Below are 25,355 nucleotides of genomic sequence, written 5' to 3'. Positions count from 1 at the left end.
CTCTTGGTATTCCCTACTGGGTCCGTTGGCATGACAATGACATAGGAGTTGCAAGACAGCACAAACAGATCTGGGACTCGGGCTAGGCCGGATGGTTCTAGCACTATCCCCTGTGGTCAGGGCGTAAGGTATGCCCAGGCAACAGCCAGTATGGTCGATGTCTCTTTAAGCCGAGAGCTGTAATTGCCGATGACAGACTGCCTTACCCTGAGAGCGTATATAGCAGGTCCCTGTAACTGTAAACGTCCTGGGGTCTTAAGGAGGCTAAAGCCGTTCAGAGTCGGTATCAGAAGGAGAAGGTATTAAGGAGGAGCGATAAAACAGGACACACACACACAATGATGGAGGCTTTCTGATTAACCTCTACTTCCAAAGTTTGGGATCACCAGCCAAGACCCAGGTGCTCATATGTTTCTGGATGGAAAGACAGCGGTAGAGATAGAGGGGGGTGGAAGACAGCACAGAGAGAGGGGGATGGGGGGGTTGGCAGGGGTTATGGGAGAAGATAATGGCTGGCCAGAAAGACGGAGGACAAGAAGAAGAACAATGCAGGGGGAAAGGAAGAAAGAGCAAGAACGAGAGACAGAAAGAAAGAGGAGAGCAACACAGGAGAAAAACAGACTGAAAAGGACTGCATACCTTATCGAGAGGTCAGATAGAAGCAACATGTGATATAGAGAGAAGTGATTGTGATCAGCATATTGAGGGTACATGTGCTGCAAAGCCTGGATACTGAGAGAAGAGCTGTGGCACAAGGACACACATTGCAGTGCAGCAGCAGCTCCAGATGAGGGGAGAGAGGAGAGAGGAGGGGCCGGACCAGCTGGGTCATGCTGCAGCACTGAGTGACGTTGACCAATGCAGCGTAAAACCGGCCTGTGACATCACTCCTGTCCTGAAGCAACTCACAGCAAGGTTATTCCTCCCATCACCGTCAACCCCACACACAGGCAGGGCGAGAGATACTGGGGGCTGGCGACACACACACCATACACACCGATCGGGGACACTGGAGGCTGATGCCACATCATCCCCCTCTCCACATCTCTACCCTCTGTCACCCATCTCTCCACATCTCTACCCTCTCTCACCCATCTCTCCAACTCTCTACCCTCTCTCACCTATCTCTCCACCTCTCTCACCCATCTCTCCACCTCTCTACCCTCTCTCACCCATCTCTCCACATCTCTACCCTCTCTCACCCATCTCTCCAACTCTCTACCCTCTCTCACCTATCTCTCCACCTCTACCCTCTCTCACCCATCTCTCCAACTCTCTACCCTCTCTCACCTATCTCTCCACCTCTCTCACCCATCTCTCCACCTCTCTACCCATCTCTCCACCTCTCTCACCCATCTCTCCACCTCTCTCACCCATCTCTCCACCTCTCTACCCTCTCTCACCCATCTCTCCAACTCTCTACCCTCTCTCACCTATCTCTCCACCTCTCTCACCCATCTCTCCACCTCTCTGCCCCTTTAATCAGAGTGCAACAGGGCTGTCACAGACCATGGCATAACCCTGGCCCTTGACGAATGCATCTTATTATAAGTAGTGGCAGCCAATTTCAGGCTTTTCGCACTGTAAATAATAGAGAGAGCAAGAGAGAGAGAGAGAGAGAGAGAGAGAGAGAGAGAGAGAGAGAGAGAGAGAGAGAGAGAGAGAGAGAGAGAGAGAGAGAGAGAGAGAGAGAGAGAGAGAGAAAGAGATTGAGAAAGATGGGAAAAGAGCAAGAGCACGAGAGACCAAGAGAGAATGACAGACAGTCAGAGAGGAATATGAATGCAGCAATGAAGCATGAAATGGCTTGACTGACTTGAGCACAGATGGGATAGGGGGGGGGGGGGGGGGGGTGAGGAAGATGGGATGGGGGGGGATAAGCTTTTGAAGAAGTACTATATCTGCTGATGGTATGTTGATAGGGTCAGAGGCCACTTGTTTGTCTGGGCTGTACCAGGCAGACGTTTCTCTGATTAAAAGAGAGGCTTTATCTTAAAGATAAACACTGATATGAGAACTGTCAGTGTCATCTAGAGTATTAACTTCCATACTGTACTATGTTGTTGGAAAAAGCTTTGGTGAAAGCACAGTCCTTTCCTATTTTCCATAGCGTAACGTAGTGTGCAGTAAGGCCATTCACCTGCTTGGAATAAAAATGTGTGTTAGCTGTGACAGTAAGAAGGGATTGCAACAGAAGTCCCTAAAGGTGACACGTACACACACCCACACACCCACACAGCACTGCAGGGAGGAACAGATACATGGATGCATGTGTGAACGCACGTACGCACACACGCAAAACACAGCGAGGCAGCTACTTGTTCTGCAGGGAGTCGGGGGTCATAGGTGGCCAGACAACGCTAGTGTACTTAGCTCTTTATTGGACGGTATGTGTAAATATTTACCAGCATGTTTATGTGTCAGACCTGTTTGGCTGAGAGGTCACATACTAGGCTATAAACAGTGAGCTTATACCCTGCAAGTCCCTGGTCGCTGGCATTTGTGTTGAAGACATCAGACCTGGGTTCAAATGCTATTTGAAATCATTTCAAGTACTTTAGCTGTGCTTTATTGAGCTTGCCGGGCGTAATGGGACAAGAAGAACAATCCCAGACGTGAGAACCTCCCCCACTTGGCACTCCAGGCAGGCTCAAGCAAAAGCTCAAAACAGTTGAAAGACTTCCAATCCTATTTGAATCCAGGTCTGAGACATGCACTTCACTTACTACACTGCATACCTATGCATTTTGTCCATGAAATCATGTCTCATATGTTGCCATGTATTTCAGATATGGGAGTAATAAAGTATAGAAATCATGAAGACAGGTAGATTAGCTTGAATAAAAATATCCATCACTTAAAATGGACCTAACAGACGGTGTTACCGTTTAATAGCCCGGGTCAAGTTTCCAACGGAATAACAGACATAAACATCCACTTATTCAGCTGTTTCCTGTGGCATAGTAGTCTAAGCTATGACTGTGTTCACTTTCACTATGTAGCCTACGTGGGATCTCAACCCACGACCTTGGCATTGCCAGTGCCACACGATTACCAACAGAGCCACGCAAGATCTACAGCTTCCTACAGAGGCCAATGGAGGGCTTTCCCTCTGCTCAATGCAGCCTAGAAGAGTACAGCTCCACCGCCACAGAAACCACAAGCAGGCCATGATTGTAGGCCTGCTCAGTGAAAATAGAAACTGTTTACTGAGTTGACACTATTATCATGGATGTGTTATGGGGCACTCCCTAGTCCCTGTGTGGGATTGGGATATGGGAAAAGATCCACCCTGGCTTTTAAACTGAAGTCTACGCTGCAGAATATTTTGCCCATAACAGCCAACTTTAAATATTTCACTATAGGCCTACAGACTAAAGTATTTTTGCTGATGTACACGTTGATGGTGTGATAAGATAAAGGATGCTTTGTATACTGGGAGCTTCTAAAGCGTTCAGAGAACGTTGGTGACACGAGACATTAAACCTACCCACTCCATTTTGCTTTTCAAAAAACACACATTGCACACATACAGTACATTCATGAAATCCTTCATGCACATTGCATTGCAACATTACACATCTAGATAAACCTAGCCCCTATGTTCTGTTTTTCAAGTCATGCTGTATGCACATTAAAAACAAGTCAAGATAAACTGTGCCATATGGTTGGATGAAAATGTAGTTAGCGGGGGTGGATTAATCACATTAATCAGATTATATAAAAGAAGGCGGTCTAAAAACTGCTGTTGCACTTATTTCTGGAGAGATTTCATGTGCGTCCCAAATGGCGCCCTACCCCCTAGCACATAGTGCACTACTTTTGAACAGAGCCCTATGGGGCCGCCGAGTCAAAAGTAGTGCACTATGTAGGCCATTTGAGATGTAGACTTAAAACGTTGTGGTATGCTTATGTGAAATGAGTTTTCATGCGCTCAAGAAGAACCTAATCAACGTTCCCCGTGTTGATGTTGGGGAGAGAAAATCCCTTTGAAACGTGGAGGAAAATCTTATTTCATGCTCTCAGCTTGCCTAACAACACTTCAGAGCTGTTACTGCAGTATTATACCACACCTGGGTTCAAAACCTATTTCAATTCTTTAAAATACTTTTGTTTTAGCCTGCCTGGATTGCCAGGTGGACAGGGACTTTTGGGACTATTCTATTGGTTCCATCGCAACAAGCAAGCCCGATCAAGTACAGATAATATATTAGAATTGATTTCAAATAGTATTTCAACCAAGGTCAGCTGTTCTGTGTCTTTGTCTCACAACTCTCACTCGGGCTAGGTACGCCATATTCCAATGAGGCATTGACTGCCAAACCACAACACAAACACTACAGAAACACAAGCAGATGTATGCAACACGTCCATGGTGTCACCACTTTGTCCAGAGAGATATAAAAAAAGAGATAAACAATAGTAAACAGAGAGAGCCTACTAAACAGTGTGCATATGGTGTCCAAAATTAGGAGTTAGGAGTGTTAAGGGCATTTCACACTACTGAGCCAAACCAAGCGGGTACTGAACTGGCCTGGTTACACATCCATCATAGCTGCTGGAACCTTGCAGATTCGGTCGAGTTTGGTTTGGATTAGCACGCTAGCTTAAAAAAGCTTCGATTGGTACAGTATGGTGAGTATGCTGTGAGAAGTGCTATAGTGTACCGTACCTCAGAGTTGAAGCGTATCTGGCAGACGTTACAGGAGATGATGGGCCTCTTGGTCTTCACCAGCGGAACGCCAAAGGTATGGTTAATCACCGCCTTCTGAACCGGGTCCATCTGAGAGAGAGAGAGAGAGAGAGAGAGAGAGAGAGAGAGAGAGAGAGAGAGAGAGAGAGAGAGAGAGAGAGAGAGAGAGAGAGAGGGGTGGAGGAAGAGAGAGAGAGGGGGGGATGGGTGGAGGAAGAGAGAGAGAGAGGGGGATGGGTGGAGGAAGAGAGAGAGAGAGAGCGGGATGGGTGGAGGAACAGAGAGAGAGAGAGGGGGATGGGTGGGTGGAGGAAGAGAGAGAGAGAGAGTGGGATGGGTGGGTGGAGGAAGAGAGAGAGAGAGGGATGGGTGGAGGAAAAGAGAGAGAGAGAGAGAGAGAGAGAGAGAGAGAGAGAGAGAGAGAGAGAGAGAGAGAGAGAGAGAGAGAGAGGGATGGGTGGAGGAAGAGAGAGAGAGAGAGGGAGGGAGAGAAAAGGAGACTGATGAGACAGGGAAATTATATATATGCTTGTGTACCTCCCTCACTTACAAAGCCCAATGTCTAGCCCAACAGGCCAGCTGATCATAGTGCTGTAGAGCAGTCGGTGAGCACCATGTGCCCTCCAGAGCTGCTGTGGGGGAACAGGGAGGTACTATCTGAATCCAATAAGAAAGGCACATTTATATTTTCCCTTGCACGTCCTTCACTGAGGGGTGGGGGTGGGGGTTTGCAATAGAAAATGAGGCAGTGCTTCCCTGTTTCAGTCTGTTTTCTTACGTTTGGTGCCGAATAAACACAACCTTTGAAAGCTATGTGGGCAGGTGCAACTGGTGGAGAGCTTTGTGAGTGACCTCCTCCTAATTGTTTCAGCTGGGGTATCCATCATGGGGATGTTAGGCCGGCAAGGCCACTCAGTATAAATTTAACTGTCCAGCTTTAGCACCAGGACAATGATTTGCAGGAGGCTAAGCCTCTTTTAAACCACAGTCCCAGACAGGGCCGGCTCTAGGCAAAAGGGGCCACCGGCCCCTAGGAACTCTTGTCGGGGTGTCAACTTACTGTTGCGAATTAGAATAGTAGAACACACAAGGTGCAGTTTCGATATTTGGTTGTGCACCAGTTTTTCTCTTGTAATGTTAGTCACTGACAGTCACTCAATTAGCACGTCAGTAAAAACATTTTTTATGGTAAGTTAGTCTAGCCAGCTATCTACACCTTGTAGTAATCATGGCCGACGTACTGACCAGGCACACAGGGTAGGTGCCCACGGGCCCTCACCTCCAGGGGCCCTCATTGATTTTGTTTAGTCACTCTCACTCAGATATCATATGAACATGTCAAACGGTGCAGAATTACAGGAAACTGGCTTTAAAACTGCTACATTTTCTTTTCGCCCTATGGAATCTTTTTTAGAATTGCATGAAATGTGCCTTTAAAAACTGCTAAATTCTCTCCACCCAATGGCAATTTATTTTTAATTGCAGGAAATTTGAATTAAAACTGCTACATTTTCTGTCCGCCCCATGGCAAAATAAGTAGAGTTGCATGAAATGTGTTTTAAAAGCACAACATTTTCTCTACGCCCCATGGAAAGATGCATAGAATAGCAGGAAATTATTTTTAAAACTTCAATTTTTTCTCTCAGCCATCAAGAGGGGGGACCACTTGACCAAAATCTCGCTTAGGACCTCCAAAAAGCTAGCCCCGGCCCCTAGGAACTCTGGCCCTGGTCCCAGACACAAAGAGACAGGAAAGCCAGTCAGCCTGTCCTGTGGTCTCTCAACTGTACCCTTATCTTTTTCTATCTTGTTTTGTCTGAACTGTAATTTATTATTGGGCTCATGTTTAATTGTCTTTAGCATTAGTTGGGGATCCATCGCTGGTATGGATTTCAACCAGCCCTGGATTCAAATAGTATTTCATTTTTTTGAGTACCGGTAATAATTTGAGCGTTTGTTTGAGCCTGCCAGGAAGGCATTAGGAGGGGTTTGCACTTTTGCGGAGATTCCATTGGATCCATTGAGCCAGACAAGCTTAATCGAGCACAGCTTCACTGTGTGAAAGATTATAAATACTACTTGAACCCAGGTCTGATTCCCACCATAGCCAACCGTCGGGTACTTCAGGTCGTGTAGCCTACGCTAGCATTGCCAGATAGATAAAACTTTATTCGACACCAATCTGAATTTCAATTCCTTGACATGTCCTAGTAAAAATCATTCAGACAGTTACTGGGACACAAATCTCTCTCAACTCTACTGTACAAAAAAAAACATTTTAACATTTTAGATTCTAAGTTTAGATGATAACCATTACGTTTCTTCTCATTGTCTTACGGCCAAAATGAGCCATGTCTAAAAAATAGCTTAAGTTGCCTGGGGAGCCAGCTGAAGAGGATGAAATGAATACGCTCTTTAGTAAAACAAAACTATTTGGAAATCTGCACTGGGATTGTAACCAGGCAACCCAAAGAAGGAAAAACCACACAGAGAGGAACAGAGAAAGGGAGTGACAGGGTGACCGTACAGACAGACACCATCTGTAGAAGAGAGAGAGAGAGAGAGAGAGAGAGAGAGAGAGCCAGACTCAGCGCCGGACATCCTGACATCGCACATTCTTATCTCCTCTGGCCCTCTTTTCTCCCTCTTTCTCCCTCTGTTCTTCACTCTTCCAATTTCCCCAAAACTCATCTCTCCAAGGGTCTTCAGGTGCTGTTGTCCACATGTGAACACAGGGAAAGCGGAAGGGGGGATGGATCCTGGCCAGTAACGCTGAACTATGATGATACAGAGGTCCTGGACCTCCAGGAAGTTACTGCATAGCTACACCATGCAGCCTGCTTGGTCATTGCTCACTGGTCAATGCTCTATAACATAGTGGTCTAAAAAGGAGAGAAACCTCCACTCACACCGTACACTAATCCTGTTTTACAGCCACATAGCCACACACGCCACTGCCACCATATGTTGTTGATTAAATGCACGCGCAACCCTCATACATCAACAAAGCTGTCGTCAGTGTGTATGTGCGTGTGTGTTTGTGTGTGTCGTTTGTTCAGAGGTTTACGTAACCTTTTAGTTAGCTAGGTTAGTCTCGCTGAGATAAAAATCTATTTTTCAAGAGAGACCTGGTCCAACCAAGACAGCTGCAGGGGGGGAGACAATGTTTCAGACAAATATCAGACATAATCATTTCTCAGTGACGCGAGTCAACCAAACTTTTCAACTCCTCCGAGGAAACAAGATCCTGGGGTTTCAAGCCGGTCCGGAGAGAATTCCAAGACCACGGAGCTGAATAACAAACACACTTTTTTTTGCCATGATCCGTTCGGATTTTAAGAACCGTTCAAAGTAAGTCGGAGTGAGACAGTAACTGGTATTTATTTTCAGACCTTATCAAAGAAGAACAGATACTGTATAAAGTGGCAGTTTTCCCATAATGGGAGTGTGTCTGTGTCTAGCTCCTAAAATACAAAGGATCTGTCCAACACCCTCATAAAGTCAGTATAATGAGAAGCTGAACAGAACAGTAATGGTGGGTTGAGTCACTGAATTCCTGCAGGGTCCAGGTCAGTATTTTGGGTGTTGCTCCACTTCACTTTAGTACTAAACAGTACTATAACCAACAAGGTTTTCTCAGTCACTGCTCCACTGGTTTCTGATCTCCGGTAAAACGTTTTTTGAGAAAGAGAGCGTGTCTTCTCTGGCAGCGCTACAGTGACAGGCGGTGTCTATGCAACCGGGCACCTTCATAGCAGGTGAAAGGAACACACTCAAACACACACACACACACACACACACACACACACACACACACACACACACACACACACACACACACACACACACACACACACACACACACACACACACACACACACACACACACACACACACACACACACACACACACACACACATGAACACACACACTGTAGAATGGCATCACTCCCACAGCACATGTCAACAGTTCAACACACCAACACTCCTCTCTTTTCCTAAATAGTGTTTTAACACAAACCAGACTCACAACAGTGTCTGTGAGACAGACCAATACACCACACATCACACATCACACCACACACACGCATACCACACATCTCTCCACAAAACAGCACTAAACGATGGCATTCCCCAAAAAGTAACAGCCAAGGAGTCAACTTTCTTCTCTCCATTTCTCCTTTTCTCTCATCTCTCTCTCTCTCTCTCTCTCTGAAGTGTGTCTATCATTGCCCTGAGAGATGAAATGTTTCTGCCGTGGCGCTCAACTCAAATTCCTGCGGTCCAACCATACACTGTTCTATTTCACGCTGTGGGACTTGGCTGGCGACAGGAGCAACAACTCTACCAAGCCAGATGAAACATCCTTTGAACACCAACGCGTGCGTGCGCCAAAAGTCTCTCCTTTCGAGTCCTGCCCAGTTGTAGAGTACCTCAACATGAAATCACTCCCCTCTGTCCCATATACCCCTGTATTCAACACTACTGCTGGTTCTGGACCTGTACTCACCCTCGTCTCCTGCTCTGAGTCAGCTGGATCTTTAAGCTGCATGCTTCCACCGGTGTGTATCTCTCTGTGTGTTTGTGCCTCTGTCTCCGCCGGTGTGTATCTCTCTGTGTGTTTGTGCCTCTGTCTCCGCCGGTGTGTATCTCTCTGTGTGTTTGTGCCTCTGTCTCCGCGTGGTGTGTAAGAGTGAGGTAGTGGGAGTGTGTGTCTCTGTCTCTCTACTCATTCAGCCACCTCCTACACTATGCTAGACTGGTATAACCTCAGCAGGGAATGTAGCTAATGGTACACTCCATCTATTCCTCTCCCTTTCCTTATTTGTTCTCCTTCTTTCTTGTGTCTCTACATAGCTGTAGTGTTTGAAGTAGCAGTTCTGGCCATGAGGGATTCTGTTGGGATTCTGTTGTTTCTCTACTGATACGTCACCTAGCTAGCAAGTGTCTGCCTTATCAACGCAGACTTCTCTCCTCTTTCTCTCTCTCCAGTTCCTCTTTCGCTCTCCCAGTGCTGTAGTCATTTTCTCCTCCCACACCCTCTCTCTCGCTCTCTCACACCCTCTCTCTCCTTCTCTCCCACACTCTCTCTCTCTCTCTCTCTCCCACACTCTCTCTGTCCTCTCCCACACTCTCTCTCTCCTTCTCTCCAACACTCTCTCTCTCCTTCTCTCCCACACCCTCTCTCACTCTCTCTCTCACACCCTCTCTCTCTCACACCCTCTCTCTCTCTCTCTCTCTCTCACACCCTCTCTCTCTCCTTCTCTCCCACACCCTCGCTCCTTCTCTCCCACACCCTCTCTCCCCATCTCTCCCACACCCTCTCTCTCCTTCACTCACTTACTCACTCACTCACTCACTCACTCACTCACTCACTCACTCACTCACTCACTCACACACACACACACCCTCTCTCTCCTCTCTCACACACACACCCTCTCTCTCCTTCTCTCCCACTCTCTCTCTCTCTCCGTCACATGCTTACTCCCACAATCTGCCTAGATGCAGTCAGTGCAGTGTGTCATGCTCGGCTCCCCTCCTCTCTTCCTCCTCCTCCCTCCCTTCCCCCTCCTCTGTTCTCGCCATCTACCAATGGTTGTCATCCTCAGCCAGTAGAACTTTTGCCCTCCCCATCACCCCTTCCCTTTTCATTCCCTCTCCCCTCATCCCCCCCCCCCCCCTTCCCTCGCCCCATACTGCACTACTCACCACCAACTGTTCAAAACAAATGGCGATGTTATGTGGAACCACTTCCAGAGAAAACCTCATTACACACATCAGAAATCTAGGCTTCGTCCCAAACGGCACCCTGTTCCCTTCAGGGTGCACTACTTCATTGCACTATATGGGGGATAGGGTGCCGTTTGGGACGCGTCCCTAGTCCCAAATGGAACAACTCCACCACAGTATCGTCACATGGATAGCATTATGTTACATTTACATAAGTGCTAAATCATAGCCTGAGACTATTGAACTGTTTCAGGGTCCTTGGAGGGATACTCATCAGAACGTCTCTAAAGGGGGGCAGGATTATGTTTAGCGTGTGAGACGAGACTGTCGACGGACTAGACACACAGCGAGAGAGGGGACCTGAGGCTACAGTATTAGAGAAAGTTGTTCGGAGGGAGACATGGAGGGAAGAAAGCAGGGAGGGACAGAGGGAGGGGGGAGGGATAGAAAGGAGGGAGAAGGAGAGAGGGAGGTGCAGGTGGGGCCCCGCAGCGAGTGAGAATCGACACGTCTGCGCATGGCTCGCATGACTAGGCAGCTTCCTTGGAAATTCCTAACTCTGCCGCCTGCGCGAGGCATCTACCTCAGTCTACCTCAGCCCAACCCTTAAGCCTATAGTACCACCAGTAGCAGCTGCTGCTGATAAATGATCACTGTCTTAGGGCACGTTGGGCCAGATTGACACACATGCAGGTAGAGAACAAATGACATTATAGAGAGACATTGACGCTACAGAGCTATAAGAGAAGGCAGTAGAAGATTTAATAACAGAGACTATGAATAAGTACTTTTTCATTTAGCTTTTAGCTAGATTGACATCCTGCTGAAGTTACCGGTACAAAGAGCCGTAAAATACATATAGTGTACCTGCTAGCACTTTGGTAGTAAACCACCTGTAAGCTACTGTACAGTCACCGAGAAGCCTCGGGTTAGTTATCTCGCATCCTTTTAAATGTAACATTTAAAACCTATTTGGAACTGCATGAGTTAACTTGAAAGACGGACTACAGAGTACTGGCTTTGTCTCTTCAGAGGGGGTCAAAGACAGTACAGAAGATGATCCCAAACAGATAACTCTTCTCTTCTCTTTAATTGTGCGAAAGAAAAAAAGTATTCAAATGTACGACCTCACTACTGTGAGTACAGTAGCTCTGGATAAGAGCGTCTGCTGAATCACTAAAATGTACATTGTTTACACCTCTCTCTCCCCAAAAAAGGCAAAAATTCATAAACGCCTGCTATGACGACAACCATGCAGACAGAAGTAGTACATTAGTAAAAAGTACTGCTCCTGAAAACATGGGTCTCACTCTCATTGATCCTACATGTACTGTCGGGCTGTACTGGCTATATCTATGTACAGCACAAGACTGCCGTCTCCTGCACAACTACTATACGTACTTGACAGAAGCAACAACACGTGCACTGCCATAGACACACTGTAAGTCCCGATCCGTTCTAGAACTTGTAGTCAACGTTCTAGACCGCAGACTCCCCTCCCAACGGTTCCAGATGAAATACCTGTTTATTACCTGCGTGAGCAAATCCTCGTTAATGTTGCTTTCTGTTACTCATCACCCCATTGTTTTTTAGTGCACACAATGCAGTAATCCCTTTCTGAAGGTGTCCTAAAACGTCGATGGTAAGGTCAGGTTGTCCTCTCCAACACCCCCATCTACTGGTCAGCAGCAGTACAAGTCTGTAGGCTGTTACAATTCACAAGATCCTACTGGACCAAATATAGATAGTTGCTGTGGTAAACAGGAGCACTTGGAATGACAAGACAAAAAGGGCTTTTCACACTCCTGAGCAGCATCGAGCCAAGCGGTACTGAACAGGTCTGTGAGATGTAGGCTAAATATCCAAGACAGCACAGTATGGTTCGGGTCAGCAGCACGATACTGTTGGAAAGAGCTAGAATGCCTACAGTATGAGAGAGAGTCTGGGTTTAGTTTGGTTTAAGAGGAACACATCAGATCTGTCGAGATCTGAAACAGAATCTATGACCGGTCAGTCCTGTTCTAATTTCAACGCAGTGTCAGCAGGGTGCAGCTCTATGGAAACTATGGGGCCTGTTAAAGTCAATGGGTAGTAAAATAAAATGGAGGTTAAGGTCTCTGTTTGTTCTATGTCTGTATCACCTGCACTGAGGCCAAGTCACATGCCATACTTTCAATTGGCAACAAGCGTCGTACGATATGTTGCCATGCTATGTCCCGAGCCAGCTGGAGAGACAAGGATACAGATTGAGATGGCAAACAAATAGAGAAAAAGTCAGCTGGTGAGGGAATGACCTTTTTACCCAACATAAAGACCTGGGCCCATAGTCTATTCACAAAGAGTCTCAGCGTAGAAGTGCAGATTCAGGATCAGTTTAGCCTTTCAGATCATAACTAATCTGATGTTGATGGGGGACCAGGAACCATATTCACAAAGCGTCTCAGAGTGGGAGTGCTGATCTTGGATCAGGTCCCCCCTGTCTGATCTAAAAGGCAAAACATGATCCTAGATCAGCGCTCATACAAGATGCTCTTTGAAGGATGTTCCTAGTCCAGTCTAGTAGAACAATCCTAGTCTGTTCTATTCATTCTATTCTGCTGACCAACAGAACCACACTGTGCTTTTTATAATGCATTTCCTAATCAGCCATCTTGAGAACGCAATGCACAGCTCTTTTCAACAATATGCTGAGTGTGGTGATATGCTAAATATCCTCCTAATCAAAATGATCAGCCATAACTCCTAGCCTAGGGCAGACCTGGGTTCAAATAGTATTTGACATCTTTATAATACATCCGCTGCGTTTCATTGAGCTTGTCTGGCTCAAAGGACAAGACTGCAAGCCCCACCCATGTTGAATTCCAGGCAAACGCTCGAAGTCTCCGAAAGATTTCAAGTAGTATTTGAACCCAAATGGCCTGAGGACACAGAGAGTCCCTATAGAAATGAGAGAAGGACATCCACAGGGCACATTGGAGAACACACATCAAACAACCATCTCAGACAGGTTTGATAGATTGTGTGTTTTAAAGTGTAAGTAGAACACTGTAAAGTGTGTTCTGAAGTATACAGAATTCTCTTCAATTCATTTGAAAGGTAGTTAACAGGGAGGTTTCCTGACCTTAACTGTAGTTAACAGGGAGGTTTCCTGACCATAACTGTAGTTAACAGGGAGGTTTCCTGACCTTAACTGTAGTTAACAGGGAGGTTTCCTGACCATAACTGTAGTTAACAGGGAGGTTTCCTGACCTTAACTGTAGTTAACAGGGAGGTTTCCTGACCTTAACTGCACTGGTATTTTATCTTGTGACCTGGAGTCAGTACCTACAGAATAGTACATGGTGTGTGTGTGCGTGTTGTGTTATTGCTTAGGGCATGTTTCGAGTGTGTGTGTGTGTGTGTGTGTGTGTGTGTGTGTGTGTGTGTGTGTGTGTGTGTGTGTGTGTGTGTGTGTGTGTGTGTGTGTGTGTGTGTGTGTGTGTGTGTGTGTGTGTGTGTGTGTGTGTTGTGTTGTGTTATTGCTTAGGGCATGTTTCGTGTGTGTGTGTGTGTGTGTGTGTGTGTGTGTGTGTGTGTGTGTGTGTGTGTGTGTGTGTGTGTGTGTGTGTGTGTGTGTGTGTGTGTGTGTGTTGTGTTGTGTTATTGCTTAGGGCATGTTTCGTGTGTGTGTGTGTGTGTGTGTGTGTGTGTGTGTGTGTGTGTGTGTGTGTGTGTGTGTGTGTGTGTGTGTGTGTGTGTGTGTGTGTGTGTGTGTGTGTGTGTGTGTGTGTGTGTGTGTGTGTGTGTGTGTGTGTGTGTATGGGTGTATGGGTGTGCATGTACTCACGGTTTTGTATATACTACTCACGGTGTTGAAGTTGTGAAACAAGCCCATGCTGTGTTGTGGTGGAGCTGTGTCCATAGGGAACTGCAGGAAGGGCTTCATATCCAGGTGAGGCTGGATCATAGTGGGGGTCCGCAGGAATGCAGGCATCGCCCCCGCACGGTTTATACCTCCTACAGAATGAGAGAGAGAGAAGATGGAGGGGGGGACACAGTCAAAATACTGTACATACACTGACTAGTACAGACAGTACACTCTTAGAAAAAAAGGTGCTATCTAGAACCTAAAGGGTTCTTCGGCTGTCCCCATAGGAGAACCCCTTGAATAACTATTTTTGATTCAACGTAGAACCCTTTTGGGGACAGCCAAAGAACCCTTTCTGAAACCCTTTTTTCTAAGAGTGTAGGCTCTTGTATTTCCTTGAAAGTGTCCTTGAAAGGAACACTTTCCGAAACATGGTGAGGACCTGTATCAACTCCAGCAACAATAACAGTGGGCTACAAATGATAATTTACTCACTTTCGTAGAATAACACACAGATTTTTAGACATTATTGTCCTCTAACACCAGATAAAAACAGAACCAACACAGCTTGTGAGGACACAAGTCAACATTTCTTTTTAACAGGCTGCCAGTGTCAGGCAGTGGTTATGAAACATGTCTTCTGTCTACGTAATCGTCCCTATCTCTCTCTGTGTCCCTCTCTGCCCCCCTCCTCACCCCTTCCTCTCTCACTCTTCCTCTCTTCCTCCTCCTATCCCCCTCTCTCTCTCTCTCTCTCTCTCTCTCTGCCTCCTCCTTATCCCCTTCCTCTTCTGTAACCTCTGTCAAGGATGACACTGAGGGGGCTCCGCACCGAGCAGCAAACCTCAGAAAGTCAGCTTGCAAAAAATAAGCTTCTTAATATCCGCAACTGGATTTCTGTGGCTTTCAAATTCCCCCAAGACTTAAAGCTCTCTCAGCCGTCTCTTCCTTTTTTTTGCTCCATCTCTCTCCGTGTTTGACTAGCTAGCTATCTCTCTCTCTCTTTCTATCTCGCTATCGCTCTCCGTTTCACTCTCGCCATCTCTCTTTCAATATCTCTCTCTTTCTCTCTCTGTAGCTGCCTGATACTATTTTTCTCTTCCTCCTACCCACCTAAAAACTTTCTTAATTTCCTGGAGGGCTTTCACCCCGCACTTCTCAAAAAGTTTGTTGTTCGTATTTCGAATAATTTCAGCTGCATTGAAAGAGCAGCCCAAAGTGGCCTCTGTCTGTTGAGGGGAATGTGATGTGACGGGATGTTAAGCCCAGGCTTCTCAGCAGCAGCTGTCTCCCAGTCAGAGAACAGGGTTAGAGAGAGAGAGAGAGAGAGAGAGAGAGAGAGAGAGAGAGAGAGAGAGAGAGAGAGAGAGAGAGAGAGAGAGAGAGAGAGAGAGAGAGAGAGAGAGAGAGAGAGAGAGAGAGAGAGAGAGAGAGAGAGAGAGAGAGAGAGAGAGAGAGAGAGAGAGAGAGAGAGAGAGAGAGAGAGAGAGAGAGAGAGAGAGAGAGTTAAAGTGAAAGGGAGTTGTGGCTCATTTGAAAGGGACTTTGAGAGACTTTGTGAATGTGCTGTCTCAGCCAAAGCCCAGCTGCTGCTTGCCTCTGCTCTCTACTCCCTGTCCACCCCAACGCTCAGTGCATCTGTGAGCCCCAGGGCTGAGCTGAGCTGAACTGAGCTGCTGAGGCCTGCATCATTAAGTCCCATTAGACATGCATGGTTTTCCTCTAACACACAAACACACATGCACCCCCGAAAACACAGCTACGAGAACACACATACAAACTTCAAATCCCTCAAGCACTTGCATTCAGACACAGAATTCTCTCCATGAGTACTGGTGTTAAAGAGACAATCAGTCTCTTGCTGGTGGTGCTTTCATAATCATTCTCTTCACCGAGTCTCTCAGCGAGCACAACTACAGAGCATGACTAGCTTGCCATACTGATGCATGGCCTGCACCAATGAGTGTGTTGAATATTTTCCCGGTATTTTACAAATGATCCATCCAGAGAATAAATCCATTTTCTCCCGGGTAAATCAGCATTTCCCACCAAAACCGGAACTGTCATTCTAAAGCATTGGATTTGATTGGAGCTTTGATTGAAAATTCAAGCCTGATGCTACCTGAAACTGTATTGTATTATACTGTGTTGTATTATACTGTGTTGTATTATACTGTATTGTATTATACTGTACTGTATTATACTGTGTTGTATTATACTGTATTGTATTATACTGTGTTGTATTATACTGTGTTGTATTATACTGTATTGTATTATACTGTACTGTATTATACTGTGTTGTATTATACTGTATTGTATTATACTGTGTTGTATTATACTGTATTGTATTATACTGTGTTGTATTATACTGTGTTGTATTATACTGTACTGTATTATACTGTGTTGTATTATACTGTGTTGTATTATACTGTACTGTATTATACTGTGTTGTATTATACTGTATTGTATTATACTGTGTTGTATTATACTGTGTTGTATTATACTGTATTGTATTATACTGTACTGTATTATACTGTGTTGTATTATACTGTATTGTATTATACTGTGTTGTATTATACTGTATTGTATTATACTGTGTTGTATTATACTGTGTTGTATTATACTGTACTGTATTATACTGTGTTGTATTATACTGTACTGTATTATACTGTATTGTATTATACTGTGTTGTATTATACTGTATTGTATTATACTGTGTTGTATTATACTGTGTTGTATTATACTGTGTTGTATTATACTGTACTGTATTATACTGTGTTGTATTATACTGTGTTGTATTATACTGTACTGTATTATACTGTATTGTATTATACTGTATTGTATTATACTGTGTTGTATTATACTGTGTTGTATTATACTGTACTGTATTATACTGTGTTGTATTATACTGTATTGTATTATACTGTATGATATGGACTGGAATTACGCACATCGTTTAAACCATGATAAAGCAGGGAGATTACATGCAATTCTGGTGCAGCACATGCAGCCTACAAAGTTACAAGTATAGGCTGCTTTTAATTTTGAAATATAATAGGGACTATTTGTATAATGAGTAGGCTGACGAATATATACCTTTCATAATATTTCCCTTAATGTTGTAATTAGCCTACCTCCTCTTTCTCTCTCTGTTGTTGCTTCATTTCTTCCCCGCTTTCAACAGTTAAATGAAATACGTTTTGTTGTCCTTATCTTCTTCATTCTAATTAGATGCAGGCTTTCACTTGTCTTCACGGAGATTGAATGGTTATGGATCTGAATAAATAACTGCTGAAGCCTATCGCGTTCGCTCTTCTTTCAAACTACCCGTAAGGTCAATTCTATTGGCTGCTGTGTTTAACATTCAGCAAAAAAGAGCTTGCACCCATCTCAGAATAGTCTATCGGTATAATAAAAAAAACAAAAATATTGTCCAGCAAGCTATTCTATACTGAATTAAAACATAAACGCAACATGCAACAATTTCAACGATTTTACTGAGTTACAGTTGCGATAAGTACTGTAAATCAGTCAATTGAAAGAAATTCATTAGGTTCTAATCTATGGATTTCACAGGACTGGGCGGGGGCGCATGCTCTGTTTGATGCAATTTGAAGGGAGTTGATGGAGAGAGATCCTGTGAGAGTGCTCGCAGGTGCACTGATTTAAAGCAACGATATTCAAGTGACAGGCTGTTTTAAAACTCTGCGGCTACAATTTAAACAAAATAATATTTGCAATAAAAAAAATAAGGTGACCCCCGGCAGCCAGATGGAGATGGGTAAATGAGATGCGCATTCAGTCTTTACATTATGTTTGCATAGGCTACGCTGCAGCGAATGTCGGCACACCTGTCACAAGAGAAAACGTGACCATGGTTAGGGGAAGATAATATAGAAGGAAAATAGATCAAATATATATATTTAAGTGCATGGATATAAGACCTGTGGGGAATAGGAAGTCAAGTGTTCCAGAGGGACAGAGGGAGCAGGGAAGTTGCCCTTAGAGCAAAGAGAGAGACCCCAGCCAGTGTGTGTAAATCAGTGGGCCTGCTTCCTGCCCCCAGTGTATAATTACCCCATTAAATTTAAGCTTCCTTTGGGGGCTAGCACACATTGTAAATCACACTGTCGTGGTGTGTGTGTGGTGTGTGTATGTGCGTGGGTGCGTGGGTGTGTGTGTGTGTGGACGTGTTTACTATTCCCAACAAGAATAGTAAACAAACTAACATTTTGTTAGTCCCCACAAGGTCTAATGATATTTCTAGGGGGTTTAGGGTTAAGGTTGAATTAGTGTTATGATTAGAATTAGGTTTAGGGCTAGGAGTTCGTGTTAGTTTTAGGGTTAGGGTTAGGAGTTAGGTTTAGGTTTAGGGTGATGGTTAAGGTTAGGTTTTGGGGTTAAGGCTAAGGTTAGGGAAATAGGATTTTGAATCATTATAAATTGTGTGTCCCCTAATGCTGAGCGATTAATCAAAATGTTTTTTTTTTTTTTTTTCAAATTGACCAACGTCGGTTCAATTATTTAAATTCCATTTTGTTTCGTCACGCACACACACACACACACACAATCATACACACGGAAGGCCTAGAATGATGCAACCTTGTTTGATTATAATCCCATCTTCAACAAAGTCCCTTTAGAAGAACAAAGAACAACAGCCCAATATATCTTAACAGCCAGAACAGGCACCTCATCACATACAATGAACTGAACAGCACCTACCAGGTCACCCAGAGCCATCAAAGTCTTATGAGGTGGGCAAGAATCTCTTTTTTCGTCAGCGGGCATACATACTCACTGATCCTGTCAGTGGCCCTTGGAACCTAATCTGTCTCTCTGTGTGTGTGTGTGTGTGTGTGTGTGTGTGTGTGTGTGTGTGTGTGTGTGTGTGTGTGTGTGTGTGTGTGTGTGTGTGTGTGTGTGTGTGTGTGTGTGTGTGTGTGTGTGTGTGTGTAGGTGTGTAGGTGTGTGTGTGTGTGTGTGTGTGGGTGTGTGTGTGTGTGTGTGTGTGTGTGTGTGTGTGTGTGTGTGTGTGTGTGTGTGTGTGTGTGTGTGTGTGAGTGAGTGAGTGAGTGAGTGAGTGAGTGAGTGAGTGAGTGAGTGAGTGAGTGAGTGAGTGAGTGAGTGAGTGAGTGAGTGAGTGAGTGAGTGAGTGAGTGACAGGCAGGGGGGTGTAGGAGGAAGAGATGAGAAGGCTGGTGCATTTGGATGTCGTTAAATCCTACAACTCTTCAGGAATCCATGCCACGCTCTGAGGATTTAATCAGTCCTCTTAAACAGGCCACAACGTTGCCACGCAGCCAATGTTAGTGTAGTGTTACAGCTCGCTAGTAACACTACACTACATGGCCTGGGGTCGGACACATACACACACACACACACACACACACACACACACACACACACACACACACACACACACACACACACACACACACACACACACACACACACACACACACACACACACACACACACACACACACACACACACATTAGCAGTCTTAAACAGGCTGCAACATATAGGTCGCAACACACACACACAAACACACACCGACACACACAGCAATATGAGTGTGGCAGACAGAGCATAAAGAAGACTGGCATTACCAGGACAGCGGTTCTGCAGGTGGATTTGGGAGAGAAAAGGAAGAGAAGTTTAGAGGAAGAGGTGGTGTCGTTGGTGGTGGTGTATTATTGACAGGGCGGAGGGGGAGAGGGGTGAGGGGGCTGATTGAAAATAGGGAGAAGGGCAACGAGGGAAGAGAAACGGATTCAAACATTTAAAATGATCTGCCAGTAAGTCTGTTTGTGACTGATAAGTCTTATCTACCCCAACTGCGCTCCCGGGCCTCCGTCTCCCGGTTAAATCTCCCACAATCCGACGGGGTGCTGTGGCAGAACGCAAACTGTTGCCTACGGTTATGGTACATGTATGTGAGTGTGTGTTTTGGTTTAGTCTGCTGGAGGAAAATATAAATATACACAGATTGGAGCATGAGGCTTAGCTGAGATACAGGTTGCTATCTAAAGAGGGAAATGTAACAAAGAAATTAGATTTTAAGTGGTCTGCAAAAACAAAGGTTCACGTCTGTGTGTGTTGTGTATCCGTGTACGTACGCGTGCGAGGGTGCGTGAAGCAGGATTTCCACCACTCCCTGTGGAGACTCGTCGTTATAGAAGTGAAGGAAGTAGCTTATTTAGTTTATCCCAGGAAAAGCTCATAATGACTTAAGTTATTTCACCGCGTGTAGGAATCAATAAACAGTTAAGGAGAGGGAATTGAATCGGCCTTGGTCTTTTCCTTATGTGCTTAAAGCCAGTATGAAGTCACGTGACTTGATAGGATCTAGGGATAAGAATGTCTTTTTAGCCTTGAAATTATCCAACATGTTGTCAATGTCCTGAAACGTACCTCTGTCTCCATACAGTCTTCACACGCTATCGGAACAGGAACACCGCTTATGGGCCATTCAGTGCAGTGAAGGGAGGGAGAGGAGGAGGAGGATTGGAGGAGGAAGGGGAAGTGGTTGGAACTGAACTGCCCATACCGGCACAGATTGCCCTGGGGCCGTTGGCAGAGGTGGTCCAATAGACATAAAGGAGGGGACCTGCCCTTCAGATGAGCCAGATAGCTTAAAATACGCTAGAAGAAATATTATCTGTGAAAACGCTGACAACCACAGTATTGAGTGAAGCTAAGTTTTCTAATGGTGTTTTTAAGTGTGCGGTTATGATGATGGTGTGTGTGTGTGTGTGTGTGGTTGTGACGATGCTCTGTCCTAGATGTATTAGGTATATTCCAGTATATTCCTGCCCTATAGATGATCCTACTGACTCCTACTGTACCTCTCTCCTCTATAATGTATACATAAAAGTCCACAAGATAACAATCAGCTACAGTACCTTACTGCAGTGAGTGACTGGGGTTCAAGGACTCTGTTTTAGAGGTAAATACGGTATCTGAAGTTCATTCTTACCCAAGCTAGAACATTACTCGGAACAGATGATGCCTCTCAATAACCCGCTGTTCAGAAGCAGGAGCTACTCTTCTGAAACCAATTGAATCCCTCCGGCAAACCAAACCGTTACCACCATTGTCACATCATGTACAAACGTGATAGCTTTAAGCAGTATGTCGATGCAAGCCTTGTCTTTAAGATCCTGCACGGTCTTGCCCCTCCACCCCATGCCGGCATATCATGCTCAAGGATAGCACCTCCAGGATAACAAGGGCAGTAACTAGAGGGGACTGCGTTGTCCCTCTTCGGAACAGTAAAATATGCCAATCGGTCTTCTCTGTTAAAATTATAATATACTGGAATGCAATGCCAATGGACTTGAGAAGCTGCACTGATTATTGTACTTTTAGGGTTGAATTGAAAACATGGCTCAAATCTATCCAAACCTGTACACATGAGTTATCTGTGGTTCCTCATATGTAAGACAACAGTTGATGATAGTGTTGTTGTTGTCGTTGAGAATTATATATTATTGGATGTAATGTATTGTATTTTGAGTTGTTTTATTGAGTATGTGTATTGTGACTGTGTAATTGTCCTTAGTTGCCCTGGGACTACTGGTGCAAATTAGCTTTTGGCTAACCCCGGCACATTTACATGGATGATGCATTATTGTAATATTGATGTTGATTAATGTGTTTTGTCCCCTGTAAATAAATCTAAAATACAAATAAGATGATGTAGCTGCTCTCTCTTTCTCTCTCTCTCTCTCGCTCTCTCTCTCTCTCTCTCTCTCTCTCTCTCTCCCCCTCTGCAGGGACCAGACTCTGTACACAGCTGTGACCAAAGCTGCAGTCAGAAATTGCCAATTCATTTAGCCAATGGAGGCTGGCTTAGTGTCTGATAACCACAGGGACAGGGCCTGGCCCAGTACGTACAAAGGATGCGTCCTAAATGCAAATGACACCCTATCCCATATAGAGTGCTCTACTTGGGTCTAAAGTAGTGCACTAAATAGGGAATAGGCTGCCATTTGGGATGCAGAGATCGACTCTAGAGCCACTTGGTATTCTCCTTTCGTCTGGAGGCTTGACAGGGATGGCAGAGGTGCAGAGAGGCAGGGCAGAGGGGCAGGGAGGGATGCAGGGAGGGCACGGGGCACAGTCACCCCCTTCACCTGAACACAACAGTCAGCATAACTATCACAGCGGGCAAAATATACAATATCACACAGGTACAGGCATACACTAAGGAGGGGCGGGAGTACTCGATTCAAGGTTTGTATTTGTTTCTAATAATCTAATACAGTTACTCAAAATGCAACTACTTAACAGGTAACATTTATTCAAACTTTAAGATGTCTTTATGGAGTGGCCCATGTCAAATGCAGTGAAATTATGTTAAGTTTCATTTTCATTTGTGTATTAATCAGCACAACTAGCAATTGGAACAACCAGCATGCAACTGTTTTTGCATTCAGCCCCATTTCGCTAGCCTGGGTTCCAGTCTCTTTAGCTAACATTCCACTCCTTGCCACCGCATGAAAACATTGGGCGCATGCAAATTTGCCGCAATATAGAATGACAATTTTAAGAACAACTTAATAAGAGAGGAGGGATACATAACACAACTTAACACAAATTAGCATGACAAACACAAATTAGCATGACAAATTGTAAAAATTGAATCAAGTCATGATGATCAGCATATGTGCGAGGAATGACGACAGGTGCCAGTTTTGCATTTCTTTCCTCTTGTTTATGGGTGACAACAGAAGCAAATGTAGCTCGATAACATTTTGGATGCTAACATTTTCTGTGTCATTATTTCTCTCTCTCATTACGGAGCCCTCTCTAGCCACTTTGAACAACAAGATCTTGCATTGACACTGCCTTCTCATCAGGGAATGACTGCAGCAGGTCGTATTGCTATGCGTGCTGTTGCTCTTAAACTTCCATATTGTGCCAAATTTGCACTCACCCCATGTTCCATAACGTTGTCATGGAAAATATGAATGTTGTTTTCAACTACCAATCAGCAACTGGTACAGTGGCTTGCGAAAGTATTCAGCCCCCTTGGCATTTTTCCTATTAAAATAGATTTTTGGGGGGTTTGTATCATTTGATTTACACAACATGCCTACCACTTTGAAGATGCAAAATATTTATTTTTTGGTGTGACACAAACAAGAAATAAGACAAAAAACGGAAAACTTGAGAGTGCATAAGTATTCACCCCCCCCCCCCCCCCCCCTCAAAAGTCAATACTTTGTAGTGTCACCTTTTGCAGCAATTATAGCTGCAAGTCTCTTGGGGTATGTCTCTATAAGCTTGGAACATCTGGCCACTGGGATTTTGGCCCATTCTTCAAGGCAAAACTGCTCCAGCTCCTTCAAGTTGGATGGGTTCCGTTGGTGTACAGCAATCTTTAAGTCATACCACAGATTCTCAATTGGATTGAGGTCTGGGCTTTGACTAGGCCATTCCAAGACATTTAAATGTTTCCCCTTAAACCACTCGAGTGTTGCTTTAGCAGTATGCTTAGGGTCATTGTCCTGCTGGAAGGTGAACCTCCATCCCAGTCTCAAATCTCTTGAAGACTGAAACAGGTTTGTGTCAAGAATGTTCCTGTATTTAGCGCCATCCATCGTTCCTTCAATTCTGACCAGTGTCCAAGTCCCTGCCGATGAAAAACCTGCTGCCACCACCATGCTTCACTGTGGGGATGGTGTTCTCGAGTGATGCGAGGTGTTGGGTTTGCGCCAGGCATAGCGTTTTCTTTGATGGTCAAAAAGCTCAATTTTAGTCCCATCTAACCAGAGTACCTTCATCCATATGTTTGGGGAGTCTCCCATATGCCTTTTGTCGAACACCAAACGTGTTTGCTTACTTTTTTCTTTAAGCAATGGCTTTTTCTGGCCACTTCCGTAAAGCCCAACCCTGTGGAGTGTACGGCATAAAGTGGTCCTATGGACAGATACTCCATTCTCCGCTGTGGAGCTTTGCAGCTCCTTCAGGCTTTGGTCTCTTTGTTGCCTCTCTGATTAATGCCCTCCTTGCATGGCCCGTGAGTTTTGGTGGACGGCCCTCTCTTGGCAGGTTTGCTGTGGTGCCATATTCTTTCCATTCATTTTTTTAAACAAGTCATTATTTTTATTTCACTTCATCAATTTGGACTATTTTGTGTATGTCCATTACATGAAATCCAAATGAAAATCCATTTAAATTACAGGTTGTAATGCAACAAAATAGGAAAAATGCCAAGGGGGATGAATACTTTTGCAAGGCACTGTAAATCCAGCTGCATATTGAATGTAGAGATTCCCTAAAGACCAGTCTCTTTGGCAATTACAAGGAGTGGCAAGAAGTGGAATGTTATTTAAAGGGACTGGTGCTCAGGCTACCGTTTCGCACTAACATGCTCCAGTACTAACTTATTTCTAAATGATTTCCATGATAGTGCTCGAACGCAGACGTTCTTTCAAATGCCCATCCCCTAGCATACACACATGCAATTCAGTGAGTTCAGACACACTCTGAGACACTCAAGTACAAATATGTACGCTAAGCCTCCAGCTTAATGCTCACCTTAAAAAGATTGGGTCATGTGCAAGTGGCAGTCTTGTGAAAGGGCAACATTCCTTCCTGAGTCTAAATCTCTTTTCACTACTTTGTCCTGACAGAGCTTCTCACCTTTAGTCCCCTGACATTAAAGGGGTATTGCGGCATTAAACATGCTAGAGGTTCCTATAGGTTTTCAGACATTGCGCTAACGCTAATTGCAATGGCTCCAGGAACGTCCTTCACACTGCACACAGAGACATACAAATAGTATCCATGAGTTCCTCTGACTCTGGGTAAGTACAAAAAACGGCTTAATTGCCTAAATGTTGCGCTACCCCGTTGTCAAATTGTATTTGTCACATGCGCCGAATACAACAACAAAAATATTGCGAAAAAACTAACAAAATAGCACGGTTGGTTAAGAGCCCATAAAACTGCAGCCATCCCATCCGGCGCCATCTTTGGTCCCTGTAATGACTACTACACTGTTATTTCAAGACAACCAGCTGCAGAAGCTACAAGCTCATCTAAACGCTTCAACGTGCACACCTCATTAG

At 44.8% G+C, this 25,355-nt stretch overlaps 1 protein-coding gene across 4 annotated transcripts in view; it reads right to left on the bottom strand.

Annotated features, from left to right (window-relative positions):
- The window catches only part of LOC139542206 (zinc finger protein 385A-like), a 109,209-nt gene that overhangs the window by 27,850 nt on the left and 56,004 nt on the right, over positions 1-25,355 (bottom strand). For 2 of the 4 annotated variants that reach the window (XM_071347360.1, XM_071347361.1), the window contains exons 2-3: positions 14,250-14,419; positions 4,673-4,783 (exon numbers count right to left, since the gene is read on the bottom strand). In XM_071347360.1, the coding sequence (XP_071203461.1) occupies positions 4,673-4,783; positions 14,250-14,419 (281 nt within the window). Of the gene's footprint in view, positions 1-4,672; positions 4,784-9,203; positions 9,950-14,249; positions 14,420-25,355 lie in introns of those variants that run through there. The other 2 variants (XM_071347362.1, XM_071347363.1) reach the window with 2 other exon arrangements.

This window comes from Salvelinus alpinus, chromosome 17, assembly GCF_045679555.1.
Source record: "Salvelinus alpinus chromosome 17, SLU_Salpinus.1, whole genome shotgun sequence".
NCBI classification, from domain to species: domain Eukaryota; kingdom Metazoa; phylum Chordata; class Actinopteri; order Salmoniformes; family Salmonidae; genus Salvelinus; species Salvelinus alpinus.
This window is presented reverse-complemented; position numbering and strand designations above follow the sequence as displayed.